Genomic DNA, 18,953 nt, shown 5'->3' with positions numbered 1-18,953 from the left:
GGGATTCCATTTTCCCTCCTTGACTATTTACTCATTGGTCATTTCATGGATGGTCTTTCTATTGTTGAGGTAAATTTCCTTTTCTATCTGTTTTGTTTAGGATTTCTATGATGACTGGATTTTGAATTTTGTGAAATGCTTTTTCTCCATCTATTAAGATGATGTGGTTTTCATCTTTTGTTCTGTTCAAGTGGTATATCACATTGATTTGCTTGAATATGTTGAACCATCCTTGCATCCCAGAAATAAGTGGCACTTGAATATCTAAATTTTTTTAATGTCCTCTTGAATACAGTTTTCTAGTACAAGGGATCTTGAAGAAGTTCATGGAAAAATACCTATTATGGGAAAATTGTACGTGAATTTCAGTTTTTGCAACAAAACAAACTGGTACAAGTCTGTTATAACATGTCTGAACAGGCTGTAGTTTAAGGCACTCAGAAGGATAAGACATGAGTTTGAAAAGACACTATCAAAGCAATATAAATTCTGCTAAAATTGAAACAAGAAGAAACATCAAATTTACGATGAGATCGGATGCAGTGGCTCAGGCCTATAATCCCAGCACTTTCAGAGGCCAAGACAGGTGGGTCATGTGAGCCCAGGTATTCAAGACGAGCCTGGGCAACATGGTGAAACCCCCTTGTCTACAAAAAATACAAAAATTAGCTGGGCATGGTGGCACATGACTGCAGGGCCAGCTACTGTGGAGTCTGTGGTGGAGGATGGCATGAGCCTGGGAGTTCGAGGCTGAAGTGAGCTGTGGTCATGCCACTGCACTCCAGCATGGGTGACAGAGCGAGACTCCTTCTCAAAAAAAAAAAAGAAATAGTAGTCAGGAGTTCGAGAACAGGCTGGTTGACATGGTGAAACCCCGTCTCTACTAAAAATACAAAAATTAGCTGGGTATGGTGGCAGATGCCAGTAATCCCAGTTACTGGGAAGGCTGAAGCCGGAGAATCGCTTGATCCCCAGAGGCAGAGGTTGCAGTGAGCCGAGATGGCGCCATTGCACTCCAGCCTGCGCAACAAGAGCGAAACTTTGTCTCAAAAAAAAAAAAAAAAGATGTCAAGCCCCTTCTCTTCCTCTCTCCTCTCGTGGTGTGTACTTGACTCTGCTTCTCACCAGATCTTCTTATAAGACTTTCAGGATTAAGCGATTCCTGGCCAAGAAACAAAAGCAAAATCGTTCCATTACCCAGTGGATTCAGATCAAAACTGGTGATAAAATCGTGTACAACTTTAAAAGGAGACATTGGAGAAGAACCAAGCTGGGTCTATAAGGAATTGCACATGAGACGGCACACATATTTATGCTGTCTGAGTGTCACTATCACGTTATCATATCAAGCTGAAAATGTCACCACTATCTGGAGAGTTGGACATGTTCTATTGGGACTATATTTTTCCTCTCTGAATCTGTTATGAACCCGTTGGTTGGCTGGGTTCAGTAATAAATATGTGAGACTTTTCATTTCAAAAAAAGTCAAGTGATGTAATTCCATAGAGTACCTTAATTTCTGTATTGCTTTTTGGGTTTGTTTGTTTTTTTTAACTCCACTGGGTTCAGTGGATCACACCTGTGGTCCTCGCACTTTGGGAGGCTGAGGTGGGAGGATTGGTTGAGACCAGGAGTCTCCTGGGAATCTTCTCGTCTCCTGTAACCCAGTTCATGACAGACCCTTGGACTTTACTATATTGGAAAAATCTACATAAAACAATATCAGTGTGTCAGAGCATTATGGCTGTCACAAGCTTGTGAAAGGAAAATAAAAATTACTAAGCCAAAGAGAAAAGTCAAGCTGGGAACTGCACCAGACAAACCTGCCTTCCATTTTATTCCTAAATGAGATAGCTACAAGGATTTTTTAAAAGCTACATAGAGGCCAGGTGCGGTGGCTCACACCTGTAATCCCAGCACTTTGGGAGGCTGAGGTGGGCGGATCACCTGAGGTTGGGACTTTGAGACCAGCTTGACTAGCATGGAGATATCCCGTCTCTACTAAAAATACAAAACAGCAAGGCACAGTGGCGCATGCCTGTAATCCCGGCTACTCGGGAGGCTGAGGCAGGAGAATCGCTTGAACCCGGGAAGCGGAAGTTGCAGTGAGCCGAGATCGTGCTACTGCACTCTAACCTGGGCAGCAGAGTGAGACTCCATCTCCAGAAAAAAAAGAAACTTCCAGCAAACGTCATATGTTATAATAATCCTTTGCCATAGGAGAGAATCAGGTATGATAAGTTGCTACATGGAGAACAAAATGTGAGTTTCTACTCTGTCTTCAGCTTCCTTCCCAGAGATGTCCCCAAATTTTCCTATAGCAGTGGGGATATAGGATGGACTGACCCTCCCCCCAACCCCCTCCACCCCCGCAAAAAGCCCATATAAAGCAGTTCTCATTTCCTGCCACGAACTGTGGGTGCCCAGTGAAAACTACCTTAGGTTTTCTTTCAAATCCCATTCTTTTCTGGCCTTCTAAGGGATGACAGGCCTAGAGAAGGCAGTACTAGGTGGAGTTACCTGGGTGCGCATTTGTTGGGATGTGGCATTTTATGGCTATTCGCAAGGTCTGTTATCAGTTGTCTGTCTTGGGGAGAATGTGCAGTCGCCATGGTCCAATAATCCTCTATCCAAGAACCACACAGGTCACAGGTGCTCAGTCAGCATGATCCACATGGTATGATATGTGCTCTGGCAGGACACAGATGGACACACTGAGCTCTGTCAATATGTAAACAGGGAGTGTTGCAATGACGTGGTTTATTCACAATCACCATGGAATCTGATGTGGCGTTTTAAAAAAATGCATAGATCTATTGTAACTGGTATGAAAACATCACTGTTTGGCCGGGCACGGTGGCTCACGCCTGTAATCCCAGCAGTTTGGAAGGTCGAGGCAGGCAGATCACCTGAGGTCGGGAGTTTGAGACCAGCCTGACCAACATGGTGAAACTCTGTCTCTACTAAAAGTGCAAAATTAGCCTGGCATGGCGGCGCGTGCCTGTAATCCCAGCTTCCCCAGAGGCTGAGGCAGGAGAATCGCTTCAAGCCAGTTGGCAGAGGTTGAGGTGAGCTGAAATCACGCCATTGCAATCTAGCCTGGGCAACAAGAGTGAAACTCCATCTCAAAAAAAGAAAAGAAAAGAAAAAAGAAAACATCACTTATTGGTGAAAGCTATTGAATTAGAAATGTAACTCTGCAAATATATATTTAAATATTGAAGAATGAACAGAATATCTGAATGGTGTGTATATACATATATATGTTGTGTGTGATTTCACATGCAATTTTAGATATTCTATAAAACTATAGGCAGAAGGATACACCTCAAACTGGTGAAAATTATGTCTAGATATAAATGACTACTTTTTATTTTAGTGTTTAAATATTTTACTACATTTGTTGAGGTGTGTATTAATTTTCTATTATGAATTGCCACGGTATAGCCAGCAGTTTACTACAGCACTCATTTATTTTCTCACAGTTCACAGATGAGAAATGTGTCAGGTTTTTCTGGGTACTCTGTCTGGTCTCACCAGGCCAAAATCAAGGTCAAAGCCATGGGATCGACTCTTGAGACTGTGGGGGCGGAATTCACTTCTAAGCTCATTCAGATTGTTGTCAGAATTCATTTTTCTCCTGGTTCCCATATATTCAATATACAGCACGTGAAATCACCCTCGTGCTCCTGGGTCTTAACTTCCTCCGCTATTGCATCTCTCTGACATATATTTCTGCTTCAAGGACACATAGGACCCACCCAGATAATCCAGGATAACTTTCTTTTCTTTTCTTTTCTTTTCTTTTCTTTTTTTTTTGAGACTGTCTTGCTCTGTCGACCAGGCTGAAGTGCAGCGGTGCAATCTCTGCTCACTGCAACCTCCGCCTCCCGGGTTAAAGTGATTCTCCTGCCTCAACCACCCAAGTAGCTGGGATTACAGGCACACACCACCGTGCTGGCTAATTGTTTTATTTTTAGTAGAGATGGGGTTTCACCATGTTGGCCAGGCTGGTCTTGAACTCCTGACCCAAAGTGATCCACCCACCTCGGCCTTTCAAAATGCTGGGATTACACACAGTTTTCTCTTTCAAAGGCAAATGAGGCCAGGCATGGTGGCGGGTATCCCAGCTACTCAGGAGGCTGAGGTAGGAGGATCGCTTGAATGCAAGAGGCAGAAGATGCAGTGAGCCGAGATCACGCCACTACACTCCAGCCTGGTCGACACAGCGAAACTCAGTCCCAAAAAATAAAAAATATTCAAATGACTAGTAACCTTCGTTAATTAGTAAGTTACCAGCCAAATTCCTTTTGGCAGGTAACAACATAAACACAGGAGTAGCAGTTGGAGACATGGCTACAACATCATAGGATCAGTAAACTTTTTTGCACTGAGAAAACAATTTGCCAATCTAGCTAGAAAATTATTACCATTTGGTATATTTCTGTTAAGAGAAATTGGTATACTATATATTGGTAAACTATATTTGTAATACTATATTTCACATAGTAAAATTTTACATAGTAAAATACATTTATTATACTTACATTAGTTATAGTTATATAAAATATAGTATTTTATAGTAAAGTATAGTATTTTACAATACTATCTTTTACATGATGTCATTCTTTTTCTATGGCTGCATAGTCCATGATGTGTAGGTACCACTATAACTATACATCAATATAATTATATAGTAATATATACTTAAATATTGGTAAACTATATGTTTCTATGAAATTTCTATATTATTTGGTATTCAGTTGTGCTTACGAGTCCATTGATTTCTTTTTTTTTTTTTCTGAGACCAAGTCTTGCTCTGTAGCCCAGATCTGGGGAGCAGTGTTGTGATCTCAGCTCACTGCAACCTCTGCCTCCCAGGTTCAAGCAATTCTCCTCTCTCAGCTTTCCAAGTAGCTGGGATTACAGGCGTGCACCACCACGCCCAGCTAATTTTTGGATTTTTAGTAGAGACGAGGTTTCACCATGTTGGCCAGGCCGGTCTCGAACTCCTGACCTCAGGTGATCTGCCTGCCTAGGCCTCCCAAAGTGCTAGGATTACAGGCGTGAGTGAGCCACCATGCCCAACCAGGTTTTTTTCATTTTTAAAAGACTTTTAAGCTCAGGGGTACATGCACAGATTTGTTACATAGGTAAACGTGTGTCATGGGAGTTTGTTGTACAGATCACTTCATCACCAGGATATAAATTCTAGTGCCCACTAATCATATTTCCTGATCCTCTCCTTTCTCCCACCCTACGCCCTCCAATAGGCCCCAGTGTGTGTTGTTCCCCTCTATGTATCTGTCTTCTCATCATTTACCTCCCTCTTATAAGTGAGAACATGTGGCATTTGGGTTTGTGTTCCTGAGTTAGTTTGCTAAGGAAAATGGCCTCCAGCTCCATCCATGTCCCTGCAAAGGACATGATCTCGTTCTTTTTTATGTCTGCATAGTCCATGGTGTATAGGTACCACATTTTCTTTATCCAGTCCACCGGTGATGGGCATTTAAATTGACTTCATGTTTGCTATTGTGAATATTGCTGCAACGAACATACATGCGCATGCGTCTTTACACTAGAACAATTTATATTCCTTTAGGCATATATCCAGTAATGAGATTGCTGGGTCGAAGGATATATCTCTCTTTAGGTCTATTTTGTGGAAGGCAGAGTGGTGAGTTCAAGAATTTCTAAGGTAAACTAATGGCTTCATGTTCTTCCTTTTACTTCCTTTCATGTCTTTCAAGATCCTTCTTAGGTACTTTGCCTGATTCCAATTATCTGCATATAACTTAAACGATCAAAGATCTAAATATTATAAGGAAATTACTTTGGGTGGAAAGACTTCTCAGGGATGCAGAGAATCCACTGAGACACATGTAGCGTGTGTTTGGTCTCTGACATACCCTGCCCCCAGGTGATTGTAGGGTGAGGACAAGTCTAGCATGAGGGCTTGCAGATGCATTTGTGAGGGTTAACGGCAAACTATTCCAAATGAGAATAATGGTTTCCATGATATTGACAAAAGCAATGCTACTGAATATGATGATGACCAATGAGAAGTTTTGCATAGTGTTAGCTATAAAGAAGCCACTTATAGGCTGGGCATGGTGGCTCACACCTGTAATTCCAGCACTTTGGGAGGCTGAGTTGAGCAGATCACCTGATGTCAAGAGTCCACGACCAGCATGGCTAACATGGTGGGACTCTGTCTCAACTAAAAATAAAGAACATCAGCCAGAAGTGGTGGCAGATGCCTGTAATCCCAGCTACTTGGGAGGCTGAGGTAGGATAACTGCTTGAATCCGAGAGGTGTAGGTTGCAGTGAGCTGAGATCATGCCACTGCACTCCAGCCTGGGCAAGAGAGCAAGACTCCTTCTTAAAAAAAAAAAAAAAAAGAGTTTTCCTTTAAATAATTAGAAAGACTAAGCAGCCCCAGAGATAAGACCTCCTTATCTCTGGGAGGGATCTGATATAAAGGGATCATTGTCCCTTTATATCGAGTGATAAAGTAACCTTCCTTGAAGTGTATCAGTCCATAACCAATCAACTTGCTGCACCCTATGCACTGGTCTTGAATGGAAAATGTGGTGATTGTCCTAAAGCTTCTCTGCCCTTCCCTGTGCGTGAAACCTAAACGTCTCTGCTTTGGAACGCTGATCCCATTCATTTGGAGTTGATGTTTGCCGGTGGCTAGCCTCACACTTTGTGTTCAGATAAGCTGTATACTTAATCATAAATTCTAAATTTTATTATTTATTGCTGACATCAGTTTCTGTTGGATTTTAGGAGCCTCACCAGAGAAGGCACCTGTCGTCATGTGAAACTCACACTTGTCAAAAAAAAAATGGGTTAGGGTTTCTCCCCTTCCTTGGCATGAAGCTAATTAACTGACACAGGTGGTCACCTCCATTACCAAGTAGAGCCAGGATGAACTATGTGTGACCAAGGGTGTTGTCAAATCCTCTTCCCTGAGGACTGATTAGTGTTTATCTTGAAAACATGTACTTAATGGGTTGATAGAACAGTGAAATGTCTTTCTCTTTTTTCAACCTCTTAGCTGTTTGCATCTATTTCCCATCACAATCTGGTCTAAGGCTTATTTATTAATGAAATGGTTTCCATTTCTCTATTATCATCGTGGAGATGATTTCTCATTGGCGGAAGACTTTTTGTTTGTTTCAATTATATTTTCTCAACAATTAGAAACTGAAGTAAAAAGTATTTGTTGGGCCAGGTGCGGTGGCTCACGCCTGGAATCCCAGCACTTTGGGAGGCTGAGGCAGGCGGATCACTTGAAGTCAAGAGTTTGAGACCAGCCTGGCCAACATGGTGAAACCCGTCTACAAAAATACAAAAATTGGTCGGACATGGTAGCACGCGCCTGTAATGGCAGGTGTGGGGAAAAGAAAGAGAGATCAGCCTGTTACTGTGTCTATATAGAAGGAAGTAGACATAAGAGACTCCATTTAGTTCTGTATTTGAGATGCTGTTAATCTGTGACCCTACCCCCAACCTTGTCCTTGCAAGAGACATGTGCTGTGGTGACTTAAAGTTAAAAGGATTTTGGGCGGTGCAGAATGTGCTTTGTTTACTGAGTAAGGAGAAAACCGCCTTTAGGAATAAGGTGAGGCTTGCTGGAGCAATACTGCTAAAAGGTTTATGGAGATGTTCGCATATACATCTCAAAGCACAGCACCGGTGATGGTAAAGATAATTATGAATAAATACTAAGGGAACTCAGAGGCCGGTGCCGGTGTGGGTCCTCTGTAAGCACAGCACCGGTCCCCTGGGCCCCGCTTTTCCTTCTCTACACTTTGTCTCTGTGTCTTATTCCTTTTCTCAAGTCTTTCGTCCCACCTAACGGGAAGCACCCACAGGTGTTTAGGGGCAGGCCACCCCTACATCCAGGTACTCCGGAGGCTGAGGCAGGGGAATCGCTTGAACCCAGGAGGCAGAGGCTGCAGTGAACCGAGATCCCGTCACTGCCCTCTAGCCTGGGCGACAGAGAAATACTCTGTCTCAAAAGAAATAAGTAAATAAATAAAGTAATAAATCTCTTCCACAAATGTGCTGAGACAACTAACTGAATATCCAGATGGAAAAGAATACTGTTGGATCCCTATCTCACACAGTCAAAACTGTATTTTAAAACACACACACACAAAAAAAAAAAGGAAAAAAGAGAGAGAGACGAGGAAGAGAGCCCTGCGGGAGGGGGTGTTACTTTGTCGCCCAGGCTGTCCTGGACCCCCAGGCTCAGCGATCCTCCCGCCGCTGCTTCCTGAGTAGCTGGGACCTCAGGCTCCCGCCCCCGCGCCCGCATCCTTGCTGTGTTTATCCAGCAGGTGATCACCTCACTCCTCCCTGGCCTCAGCACTCGGTCCCGCATCCCAGGCGGTGGCTTTAGGGAAGTCTCTGCAGCTGAGCACAGGGTGGACTCTCCCTCCAGAGTGAATGGAGGATAGAAAGGGAGAGGATTTCTATTCTGTTCTGTGGGCCATCAGCATGAAATCGTACGTTCCACCCAGGCAGGGCTTTGCATTTCACATTCTAGTTTGCATCCCCCCGTTCCAGACAATTCCAGGGCTTTTGAATCATGCCTCAACTTTACTGGCCGGTCTCGACTCCAAAACCCTAAAACAGGCGCTGGAGCGAGGGTGAGGGTCTCACAGGTCCCACCCTGGCCCCGCCCTCTGCGCATTCCAAAGGGCAAGGTCTCTCCGCCTGGCGCCCCGCCCCTACCTCGTCCAGGCCCCGCCCACCTCATCCCAGGTCCCGCCCAGGCCTGGCTTCTGTCCTGCGCGCAGATTCGCGAAAACCCGGAAGCGGATCGCGTGGAGTGACGGTCCCACGGCAGCGCGTGAGTTTGGCTCTGTCTTGTATTAAGTCTGCGCTTCCCAGGTTCCTGGCGCTTCTGTACCTGGGGCGTGGGGTCCCCACAAACCTGGAAATTCTCAGCCATCTTCCTTCACCCAGAGCAAATTGAGATGACCCCGTGAGAGTCCGGGGGTCGCTTCCTTTTGTGTTTAAGGTCGCCCTGAGGCTGGTCCCGTCCCGGGTCTTTCTGTTATACGGCAATGTATACACTTTCTATCGCGCATTTTTCCTGCTCTAAACCTTTCTCTGACTCCTCCCACCCCGCGCTTTTTAAAGTCCTCACCCGAGAAGTGGATTCTCGCCCTCTTCGGCCCATGGAGCGCAGAACCGCGGCCCCAGTCCCGGGAAGGCCGCGTCCTCTGTCTGGTCCTGGGATCCTGCAGACCCCACCCTTGTCTTAAGGCGCCCTCGCCCCCCGCCTCCCTCCTCCTGCCGGGCCCTGCTGCTCCCTAGGTCTCCCCTCCGCAGTCATGGCTTCCCCTGAGCCCACGTAGGGGAGGTGCCCGGGGCTTGTCCTGTTGAAGGGAGCCACCCCTTCCACACCTGTGGGTATTTCTCGTCAGGTGGGAAGAGAGACTGAGAAAAGAAATAAGACACAAAGTATAGAGAAAGGACAGTGGGCCCAGCGGACCGGCGCTGAGCATACGGAGGACCCGCACCAGTGCCAGCCTCTGAGTTCCCTCAGTATTTATTGATCATTATTTTTACTATCTTAGCGAGGGGAGTGTAGCTGGGCAACAGGTGGGGAGAAGGTCAGCAGAGAAACATGTGCGCAAAGGAATCTGTATCATGAATAAGCTCAAGGAAAGGTACTGTGTCTGGATGTGCACGTAGGCTAGATTTATGCTTCTCTTTACCCAAACGTCTCAGTGTAGCAAAGAGTAACAGAGCAGTATTGCTGCCAGCATATCTCACCTCCAGCCACAGGGCGGTTTTCTCCTATCTCAGAATAGAACGAATGGAAATGGTCAGCTTTACACCTAGACATTCCATTCCCAGGGACCAGCAGGAGACAGAAGCCTTCCTCTTATCTCAGCTGCAAAGAGGCCTCCCTCTTTCACTCCTCCTCCTCAGCACAGACCCTTTAAGGGTGTCGGGTTGGGGGATGTAAGGTCTTTCCTTTCCCACGAGGCCATATCTCAGGCTGTCTCAGTGGGGGGAAACCTTGGACAATACCCAGACTTTTTTGGGCAGAGGTCCCTGAGGCTTTCCGCAGTGCATTGTGTCCCTGGTTAATCGAGAATGGAGAATGGTGATGACTTTTACCAAGCATACTCCCTGCAAACATATTGTTAACAAGGCACATCCTGCACAGCCCTAAGTCCATTAAACTTTGATTCAATCCAGCACATGTTTCTGTGAGCACAGGGTTGGGGAAAAATTTACAGGTTAACAGCATCTCAAAGCAGAAACAATTTTTCTTAGTTCAGATCAAAATGGAGTTTCTTATGTCTTCCTTTTCTACGTAGACACAGTAACAATCTGATTTCTCTTTCTTTTGCCCACATCCTGTGACACGGGATGTTCTTCCCTGCCCAGCTCCAGCCCCTTGAAAATGTGCTCCCCTGGGATGCAGGCATCTTACTCCAAACCATCCTGTGATTGTGTGGGCCAAAGGGATCAGGAGACACAGGCAGTAGAAAACCTGAGAAAGAGAAAAGAATGAGAAAGACTCATAACAGATGGCAAAGTAGAGAATGGGTGAGGGATTTGCCAAGAGACAGCAAAAGTAAAAAAACAAAAAAACAGAAGAAAGCAGGAGGAGAAAAGCAACTGGAGACATGCAGAGAAAAGCTAGATGTACAGAGAGATGAAGGACAGCAAGGTAGGGAGAGGGGCAGCAAAGAGGGAGGCTCATCAGAGTGAGGGAGAGGAGGAGGGATTTGGAGCCAGGGCAGACAGAGCAGAGTGGTGCTGGTGGCAAGGAGAATAGAGGGAGAACCACAGCAGGGAGGACACCTGGGGATCTAGGCTGCCAGAGAGTGGGGACAAGGGGTATAACAGGGAAGAGAGAATTTAATGGGGAAAGCAGAGGAGGCACAGAGATGGTGTTGTGGGAAACTGAGGACTAGAGAGACTGATATGGGGGAGACAGGAGGATGTTTATTTAAGGTACGCACTGGCTCAGTGGATTTACATCTAACAAGCTGAGCATTTCAACAAAGAGTGGGGTTTTTATAAGCAGGCTTACAGAAGCAAAATAAAAGCAGTTAATCATATAATGATAGGTCATGTAATCTATAGCATAGCATAACTTGTAGCCTTGCATGGCTGGTGGTCTTGTAGCTGCATTGAAAGAAAAACAAGAACAGCTAAATACATTTGTTCTCTTTCTTTCTTTCACTCTTGTTCTAAAGGGGAGGAGGTGTCTGGAGCCCATTCCTTTGGCTTCGACTTCTCAAACAGCCTTATGTCATAACTGTCCTTGAAGTGGGCTTGTTAGGCAGAGGAAAACTTGTTCTTTTCTTTTTAACCCTTGCCTTTCCTGTTACTTTTCTTGGAGTGAATGAATGCATATTTATTTTTTTAATTTCTGCCTCAGTTTTCTCCCTTTGATGCTTTTTATAAACAAGATTTTAATAGAAAGCACCACTATTACTTGATTCTTCATGAAAAAGCAGGTTTTCTTCTTTAGGCACAGGCTGATACTTATATGGAACTATTAGCTGAGTGGTAGTCTGTCGGGTCACAATTGCTTCTATAGTTGATTGAATGCTCTTAACAAGGAGAGGTAAGAGGCAAGGGAGTATTAAACAAATTCTTAGTATGGCTAGAACTACTATTAAGGTTTTGAATCTACTGAAGGAGGAAAACCAGCCTCAAAAGAGGGACTCAGGAGTCTGTTTTGTCTAAGTCTGGACTGGAACATGGGCTAATTTTTTCATTCTGGCAGTTCTTTCTATAACAGCCTTCCTATTGTCACCGATTTCTAGGCAGCTATTAGTTAGATTATACTTTCTACATACTCCTCCTTCCTGGGCTAGGAAGTAGTCGAAAGCTAATCTATTTTGGTAGATGGCATTTCTCATTTTTGTGGCTTGCTGGGCCAGTAAGTCTAATGCATTTGCTGTTTCGTCAGTGACGATTTCAAGTACTGCTTGCAACTTTATGATGTGGTTAAGCGTGTAAATTGGGGTGCGATACCCTTATGACTTATCTTGTGCCCAGGTAGCTGGCCTAGTGTACTGAATTAGTCTTTCAGGGGGCCAGTCTGTGTCTTTCTAATCTTCTATTTTTATGTCTTTTCTTATGTCTATATCTCTTTTGTTTTTTCTTTGATTTTATTTTAGACAAGATACCTTCAAGTTTCTCCCTGTTGCAGTGGGAGTGAGAAGAAACATGGTCTAATTGTTTCAAGCACACAAGCTCTTATCCTTTTTCCTGGCAACTATCAGTAGGCCTGTGGCCCACAGTTCTAATAGAGACCAGAGGGTGCTTGCCAGGTATTTGGAGCTTCAAGCTGATACTAGGTGTGGTTTAGAGAAGAGAAACGGGAAAATGGATTGGATGAGGTGATCTGGAGTCATCTTTTCCTTGCCACAAAGTTTTCTTTAGTATTTTATTATAATATTGCTGTCTTAAACAAGTTAATTCTTCTACTGAGCCCGTAAAAGCCTTTCCTTAGTAAGCAAGACAGTATCTCCTGATAATGGAAGTTTTTAAGAGCTAGGGGCTTAAGGCCGGGTGCAGGGGGCTCACACCTGTAATCCCAGCACTTTGGGAGGCCGATGCTGGCAGATCACGAGGTCAGGAGATCAAGACCATCCTGGCTAACACGGTGAAACCCCATCTCTACTAAAAATAAAAAAAACAATTAGCCGGGCCTGGTGGCGGGAGCCTGTAGTCCCAGCTACTCGGGAGGCTGAGGCAGGAGAATGGCATGAACCTGGGAGGCGGAGCTTGCAGTGAGCAGAGATCGCGCCACTGCACTCCAGCCTGGGTGACAGAGTGAGACTCCGTCTCAAAAAAAAAAAAAAAAAAAAAAGAGCTAGGGGCTTAAACTTGTGGGCATCGGTTCAGGGAAGAGTCAGTTAAATTATCTTGTGACATTAACCCTTTTGCTTCTGAAGGCCATTGGTCTCCTATGTTAGTCCTTCTACAAACATAACATGAGAAAATGCTTAAGCTGCTAGCAGTGTTTTCAGCCAGCCGAGCAAACAGGCTTTTAGCTAAAGGAGGAGGCTCTGGTAACTTCTGGTCTGCATGCTTATGGAATGATTTAAAGACTCAGAATTGTTGCTGGTCGGGGTTCCTTTTTGATAACATATACGTAGGTTGCTGGGTAGGGGTGTGTGTGGAGACATGTATGGGGTAACCTGCAGTCCACACGGGTAAGTCTGGCTTTAGAATGGCGAAATTTACAGAATGACAGGTTTTTGTTTCACAGTCTGGTTTTACCGGCATTTTGGTAAGCATAATTGGCCTTTGTTGTGTGCTGGGGTGCCACGATATGCAATACTGACAATCTTTTTCTGGGTCCCAGGGGGACAGGCTGGCATGCATACATATTTGTAGTCATTTCTATAGTATCTTTGTATAGGTGGGTTACCACAGACGGGTGAGTCTAGGTCTGCTGCTTGACAAGCATCAAAATACAGAGAAATAGGCCCTCGGTAAAAGGGAGGGACCTTGGTTTGGTTTAAGAGAAGACTTTCTTTTGACCTTGCATGTATTTTAAACTATTCACTGGGTGAAAGCTTGGGGTTATAACATACATAAGGTTGGTTATTTCCTGGGTCACAAATTGAGTAGATGGTCTGATTATAAGTACAAGTCTTTTTTTTTTTTTTTTTTTTTTGAGACGGAGTTTCGCTCTTGTTGCCCAGGCTGGAGTGCAATGGCATGATCGTGGCTCACCGCAACCTCCACCTCCTGGGTTCAAGCGATTCTCCTGCCCCATCCTCCTGAATAGCTGTGATTACAGGCATGCACCACCATGCCTGGTTAATTTTGTATTTTTCTTTGAGACAGGGTTTCTCCATGCTGGTGAGGCTGGTCTCGAACTCCCGACCTCAGGTGATCCACCCATCGTGGCCTCCAAAAGCTCTGGAATTACAGGCATGAGCGACCGTGTCTGGCCTTTATAAGTACAAGTTCTTAAGCGAGTCCTTGTACACTCATAATAGGTATGGTGCAATAGAGTCTTACTTATCCTGTTCCCTGACCAGGTAGTATGTGTACAGTGGGGACACCTTTCTATATTGTTTCTTCTACCATGGTTAAGGGGGGTAACAACAGCAAAACAATGTACAGCATATTCACATCCAGCAAGGACAGAAGAGGGCCTTGCCTGGGGAGGAGTTTGACCACGACGACAGAACAATAGTAAAACAGTTAGTATTACAAGGAAAACTACTAATCAAGATTTCTAACCACATTTACTGGCTTGATGAGTCCTCAAGCTTTGGCCATGCATAGACTAGTCAGCTTCCGGTGTGTGACTAGAGCAGGGCTTGTCATCCCCTCCAGCTTCAGCCATGCATAGACTGGTCAGCCTCCGGAGTGACCAGAGCAGGGCTGGCGTCCTCAGCAGCAGCTTGGTCTCGTCTCAGGATCAGCCGAGTTGGATGATCTGGGTCTTGCTGGCTGGTCCACTTGTCCTGAGCTGCCAGTTTCAGCTGACTGTGGTGGATCTAAGGCATGATTCCTGCAAGTTTAACAGCAGTGGAGTGGACAAGATTATAGTATAGGGCCCATGCTATATGGGTCCTAGGGAAGTTGGATTCTACTTTTTAACCTAAATGGAGTCTCCATGTTTAAAGGGGTGTCCCGGATCTGTGAGACCTATAGGCATTCTTTCCCATACTCGGTTATGGATTTCTTGCATGGCTATTATTAAAGTCTGCATTTTTTTACTTAAAGTTAATTCCTCTAGTTCTTGGAGATCACTTTTAATTTGACTTATGATTGGAGAGGCCGACTGAACGAACTCTCATAAGGTGAATACCTAGTTTGTTTGGTGGGGGTGCAGCTGACTCAGAGGACAACCATACGGAAGACCTGATCTTATCTCAGGTGAGTTTCTTGGCAGTATTTCTTCAGTAGCTGCTTAGCGTCTGGTTCATGTATTTTACTTTTCTTGAATTTTCCGGCCAATAGGCTGTGTGTAACTTCTATTTTATTTTTAGCAGTCTTGTTAAATCTCGCACTATTTCAGCTACAAATGCCGGCCCATTTTCTGACTTTAGAGATAGAGGCAGTCCAAACCTGGGAAGAAGTCTTTAGTCACTTCTCATGCTTTTTCTGTCCTGGTGGGGAAAGCCTAAACTTATCTTGAAAAGGTGCAGATAAGCACTAGCATATACTGACATCCTCTGGCACAGAGCAGTTCGGTAAAGTTTATAACCAAGTTTTCACAAGGCATGGCTCCTGCTTCTTGAACTCTTGGGGGCCAAGTGGGCCCCTGTCACGGTTATTCTGAGCACAGGTTAAGCATTGTTTACAAATGGCTCAAATGACAGCAGAGAGCCATGGCACATAGAAATGGCACTTTTGTGGCCGGGCACGGTGGCTCATGCCTGTAATCCTACCACTTTGGGAGGCCAAGGTGGGCAGATCACGAGGTCAGGAGTTCAAGACCAGTATGAGCAACATGGTGACACCCGGTCTCTACTGGAAAAACAAATAAAGTAGCCAGTCGTGATGGCAGATGCCTGTAATACCAGCTACTAGGGAGGCTGAGGCAGAAGAAACGCTCGAACCCAGGAAGCAGAGGTTGCAGTGAGCCAAGATTGCACCACTGCACTCCAGCCTAGGTGACAGAGCGAGACTCCATCTCAAAAAAAAAAAAAAAAAAAAGAAATGGCACTTTCATAATGTTGCTAATGCTGTTTTTCTTATAGGAGTTTCTTGATGAGTTTGCTTCACGAACTTAGGAGCTAACATCTTTGGAATGGCCAATCTCCTATCAAAGAACTTCTACTACCTTCTTTTAATATATTTTTTATCTTCTTGGGCAAACCAGCCTCTTTGATTTGGAGTATAACTTGGGTCCTCTTGGAGAGGAGGTTCTGGGAGGAGAGGCAAAGCTAAGGCTTCTTCTTTAAAATGCAGCATAATGATTGCTGCCTGCTTTGCCTCTCTGTCTGCCTGTTTCCTTTGGCTTCTGGCATCCTTGCCTTTTGGTGCCCTCTGCAGTGCATTATAGCTACTTTTTCTGGAGTCTATATAGCCTTTAAGAGCTGTAGAATCTCTTCTTTGTGCTTTATTTCTTTCCTCTAGCTGTTAAAAATCCTCTCTCTTTATATATAGTGCCATGTACATGCAATGTAGTAAAAGCGTACTTAGAATTAGTGTAAATATCGACTTTCTTGTCTTTTGCTAGCAACAGTGCTCTCGTCAGGGCTATTAGTTCTGCCTTTTGAGCTGATGTTCCAGTAGGCAGAGGCTGAGCCTCTACTGCTGAGTCTAATGTTACCACTGCATGCCTGGCATGTCCAAACTCTTCTAGCACAGAACTACTTCCACCTGTGAAGTACCTGACATCGGGGTCTCTGAGGGGTCTGTCTGTAAGATCTTTCTCATTGGGGAATTCCTCGTCTACTGTTTCGACACAGTTATGGAGGGGAGCTGCCTGTCCGACTGGGAGCAGAATAGCCGGGTTAGGGTGTTTACTGTTCTAAAGTCGTATAAGGATTTTCACATAGAAGCCCTTGGTACTGAGTCATCCTCAGGTTTGATAACTAATGGTGCCTTCTTTGATCCGTCAAAGTTATGACTCAGTGTGGCACCCGGATGGTTAGTTGCTGTCCTAGAGTTAATTTGCTAGCTTCTTGTGTTAACAAGATGGTGGCAGCTAATGCCTTAAGGCAGAGAGGCCATCTTGACACCACGGAGTCTAGTTGTTTGGATAAATATGCCCCTGGGCGATGCCACGATCCTATAACTTGAGTCAGAACCCCTATAGCCATTTTTTTTTGTTCATTAACATATAGAAAGAAAGGCTTAGTTAGGTCTGGTAGTCTTAAGGCTTGGGCCTTAGTTAAAGCTTCCTTGACCTGCTTGAAGTCTATTTCTTGATTAGGTTTTCAAAGGAAGGGCCCCATTTCTCCTCCTTTTGTGGCTTCATATTAACGACTTGACCATCAGTGAAAAATTTGGAATCCGGAATCTTGCTGCCTCTAAAAATTCCTATTTGACGTTGGGTGGTTGGGATTGGAAGAGCACAAATGGCTTGCTTCCTCTCATTGCCAAACCAGCGTTCCTCATGGCTCACCATGACACCTAGATATGTAACCTCTTCATGGCAAATTTGGGCTTTCTTTTTTGATATTTTGTAACTTACTTTCCGTAGGAAATGGAAGAGATCCTGGGTTCCCCGATAACAGTCCTCTTAGATTGGTGCCGGCAAAAGAAGCTCATCTGCATACTGCAACAAGGTGCAGTTGTTATTTGGCGGGGTATAAGCCATAAGGTCTGAGGCCAATGTTTCTCTGAAGATTGTGGGAGAGAACTGGGCATGGTGGCTCACGCCTGTAATCCCAACACTTTGGGCGGCCGAGGCGGACAGATCACGAGGTCAGGAGTCCAAGACCAGACCAGCCAAGATGGTGAAACCCCGTCTCTACTAAAAATACGAAAACTGGCCATGTGCGGTGGCTGGCACCTGAAATCCTAGCTACTCCGGAGGCTAAGGCAGGAGAATTCCTTGAACCCAGGGGGCAGAGGTTGCAGTGAGCTGAGATCTTGCCACTGCACTCCAGCCTGGGCAACAGAGCAAGACTCCATCTCAAAAAAAAAAAAAAAAGATTGTGGGAGAGTTTTTTTGTTTGTTTGTTTGTCTGAGACGGAGTCTCACTCTGTCGCCCAGGCTGGAGTGCAGTGGTGCGATCTCGGCTCACTGCAAGCTCCACCTCCTCCCGCCTCCTGGGTTCACGCCATTCTCCTGCCTCAGCCTCCCCAGTATCTGGGACTAGAGGTGCCCACCACCACGCCCGGCTAATTTTTGTATTTTAGTAGAGATGGGTTTCACCTTGTTAGCCAGGATGGTCTCGATCTCCTGACCTTGTGATCCACCTGCCTCGGCCTCCCAAAGTGCTGGGATTACAGGCGTGAACCACCGTGCCCGGCTGTGGGAGAGTTTTTAAAACTTTGTGGGAGTCTACTCCAGGTGAACTGTGACGCTTCATTGTCTTATGAAATGCAAAGATAGGCAGACTAACTGGTTCCAGACAGATACAAAAGAAAGCATCCTTTAAGTCTAAGACTGTAAACTAGGTAGCACTTGCTGGAATCCTATCAAAGTATATGGGTTGGGTACCACTGGATGGATAGTTACCGTGGCCTGGTTTATAACATGCAAATCTTGCACCGGCCTATATTCATTAGACCCTGGCCCTGGCAATGGCTTCTGAACTGGCAAAAGTGGAGTATTTTAAGGCAACTGGCATTGGACTAAAATCTCATGTTTATAGAGCCTTTCTAAATGCTTGCAGATGCCCTGTGTGGACTTTTGGGGAACTGGGTACTGACGAACCTGAACAGGAGTTGCTCCTGGTTTTGATTCTGCTACTACTGGTGCATGATTTACAGCTAACCCAGGTGGATTGTCCTCAGCCTGTACTCCAGGAATTTCTTTAACTAACTGGAATAATAATTTTTCTTCTACTTGAGTGTGAGGTTGCATTGGTGCCTGAAAAAGGGGCTCACTCCTGTAATCCCACCATTTTTGGAAACTGGGGCAAGGGGATTGCTTGAGTCCAGGTATTCAAGACCAGCCTGGGCAACATAGTAAGACCCCCATCTCTGCCAAAATAAATAAATAATAAAATTAACCGGGTGTGATGGTGCACACCTGTACCCCCAGCTACTCTGGAGGCCGAGGCAGGAGGATCACTTGATCCCAGGAGGTCCAGTCTGCAGTGAGCCAAGCTCATGCCACTGCACTCCAGCCTGCTCAACAGAGCGAGACTCTGTCTCAAAAGAATAAAAGGGGTGGGGGACTTTGTGTTCAGATGAGTGGGTGAGTTCATTGGATATGATTACTTGTGACATGTTGAGTTCTGTGTATATAATCTAATAACTTAAAATTTCTTTATACAGATGAGATTGAGAATTTAAAAATTCCTAT

General features: G+C 45.0%; 2 protein-coding genes across 3 annotated transcripts in view; both read left to right on the top strand.

Moving 5' to 3' along the window:
- Nucleotides 1-1,039: 1,039 nt before the first annotated feature.
- Nucleotides 1,040-1,282, top strand: LOC105738326 (60S ribosomal protein L39-like; the record flags this gene model as incomplete). Its single annotated transcript, XM_030820220.1, has 1 exon — nt 1,040-1,282. A coding segment is annotated over one exon (243 nt), but the record flags the coding sequence as incomplete, so codon positions are not given.
- A 7,544-nt stretch (nt 1,283-8,826) lies between these two features.
- Nucleotides 8,827-18,953, top strand: part of ZNF813 (zinc finger protein 813) — a 26,486-nt gene continuing 16,359 nt past the window's right edge. For both annotated transcript variants that reach the window (XM_030819747.1, XM_030819746.1), the window contains exon 1: nt 8,827-8,867. The gene's annotated coding sequence lies outside the window, so the exon portion shown is untranslated. The remainder of the gene's footprint in view (nt 8,868-18,953) is intronic.

The sequence above is a fragment of the Nomascus leucogenys genome, chromosome 10 (genome assembly GCF_006542625.1).
Source record: "Nomascus leucogenys isolate Asia chromosome 10, Asia_NLE_v1, whole genome shotgun sequence".
Lineage (NCBI taxonomy): Eukaryota > Metazoa > Chordata > Mammalia > Primates > Hylobatidae > Nomascus > Nomascus leucogenys.
This window is presented reverse-complemented; position numbering and strand designations above follow the sequence as displayed.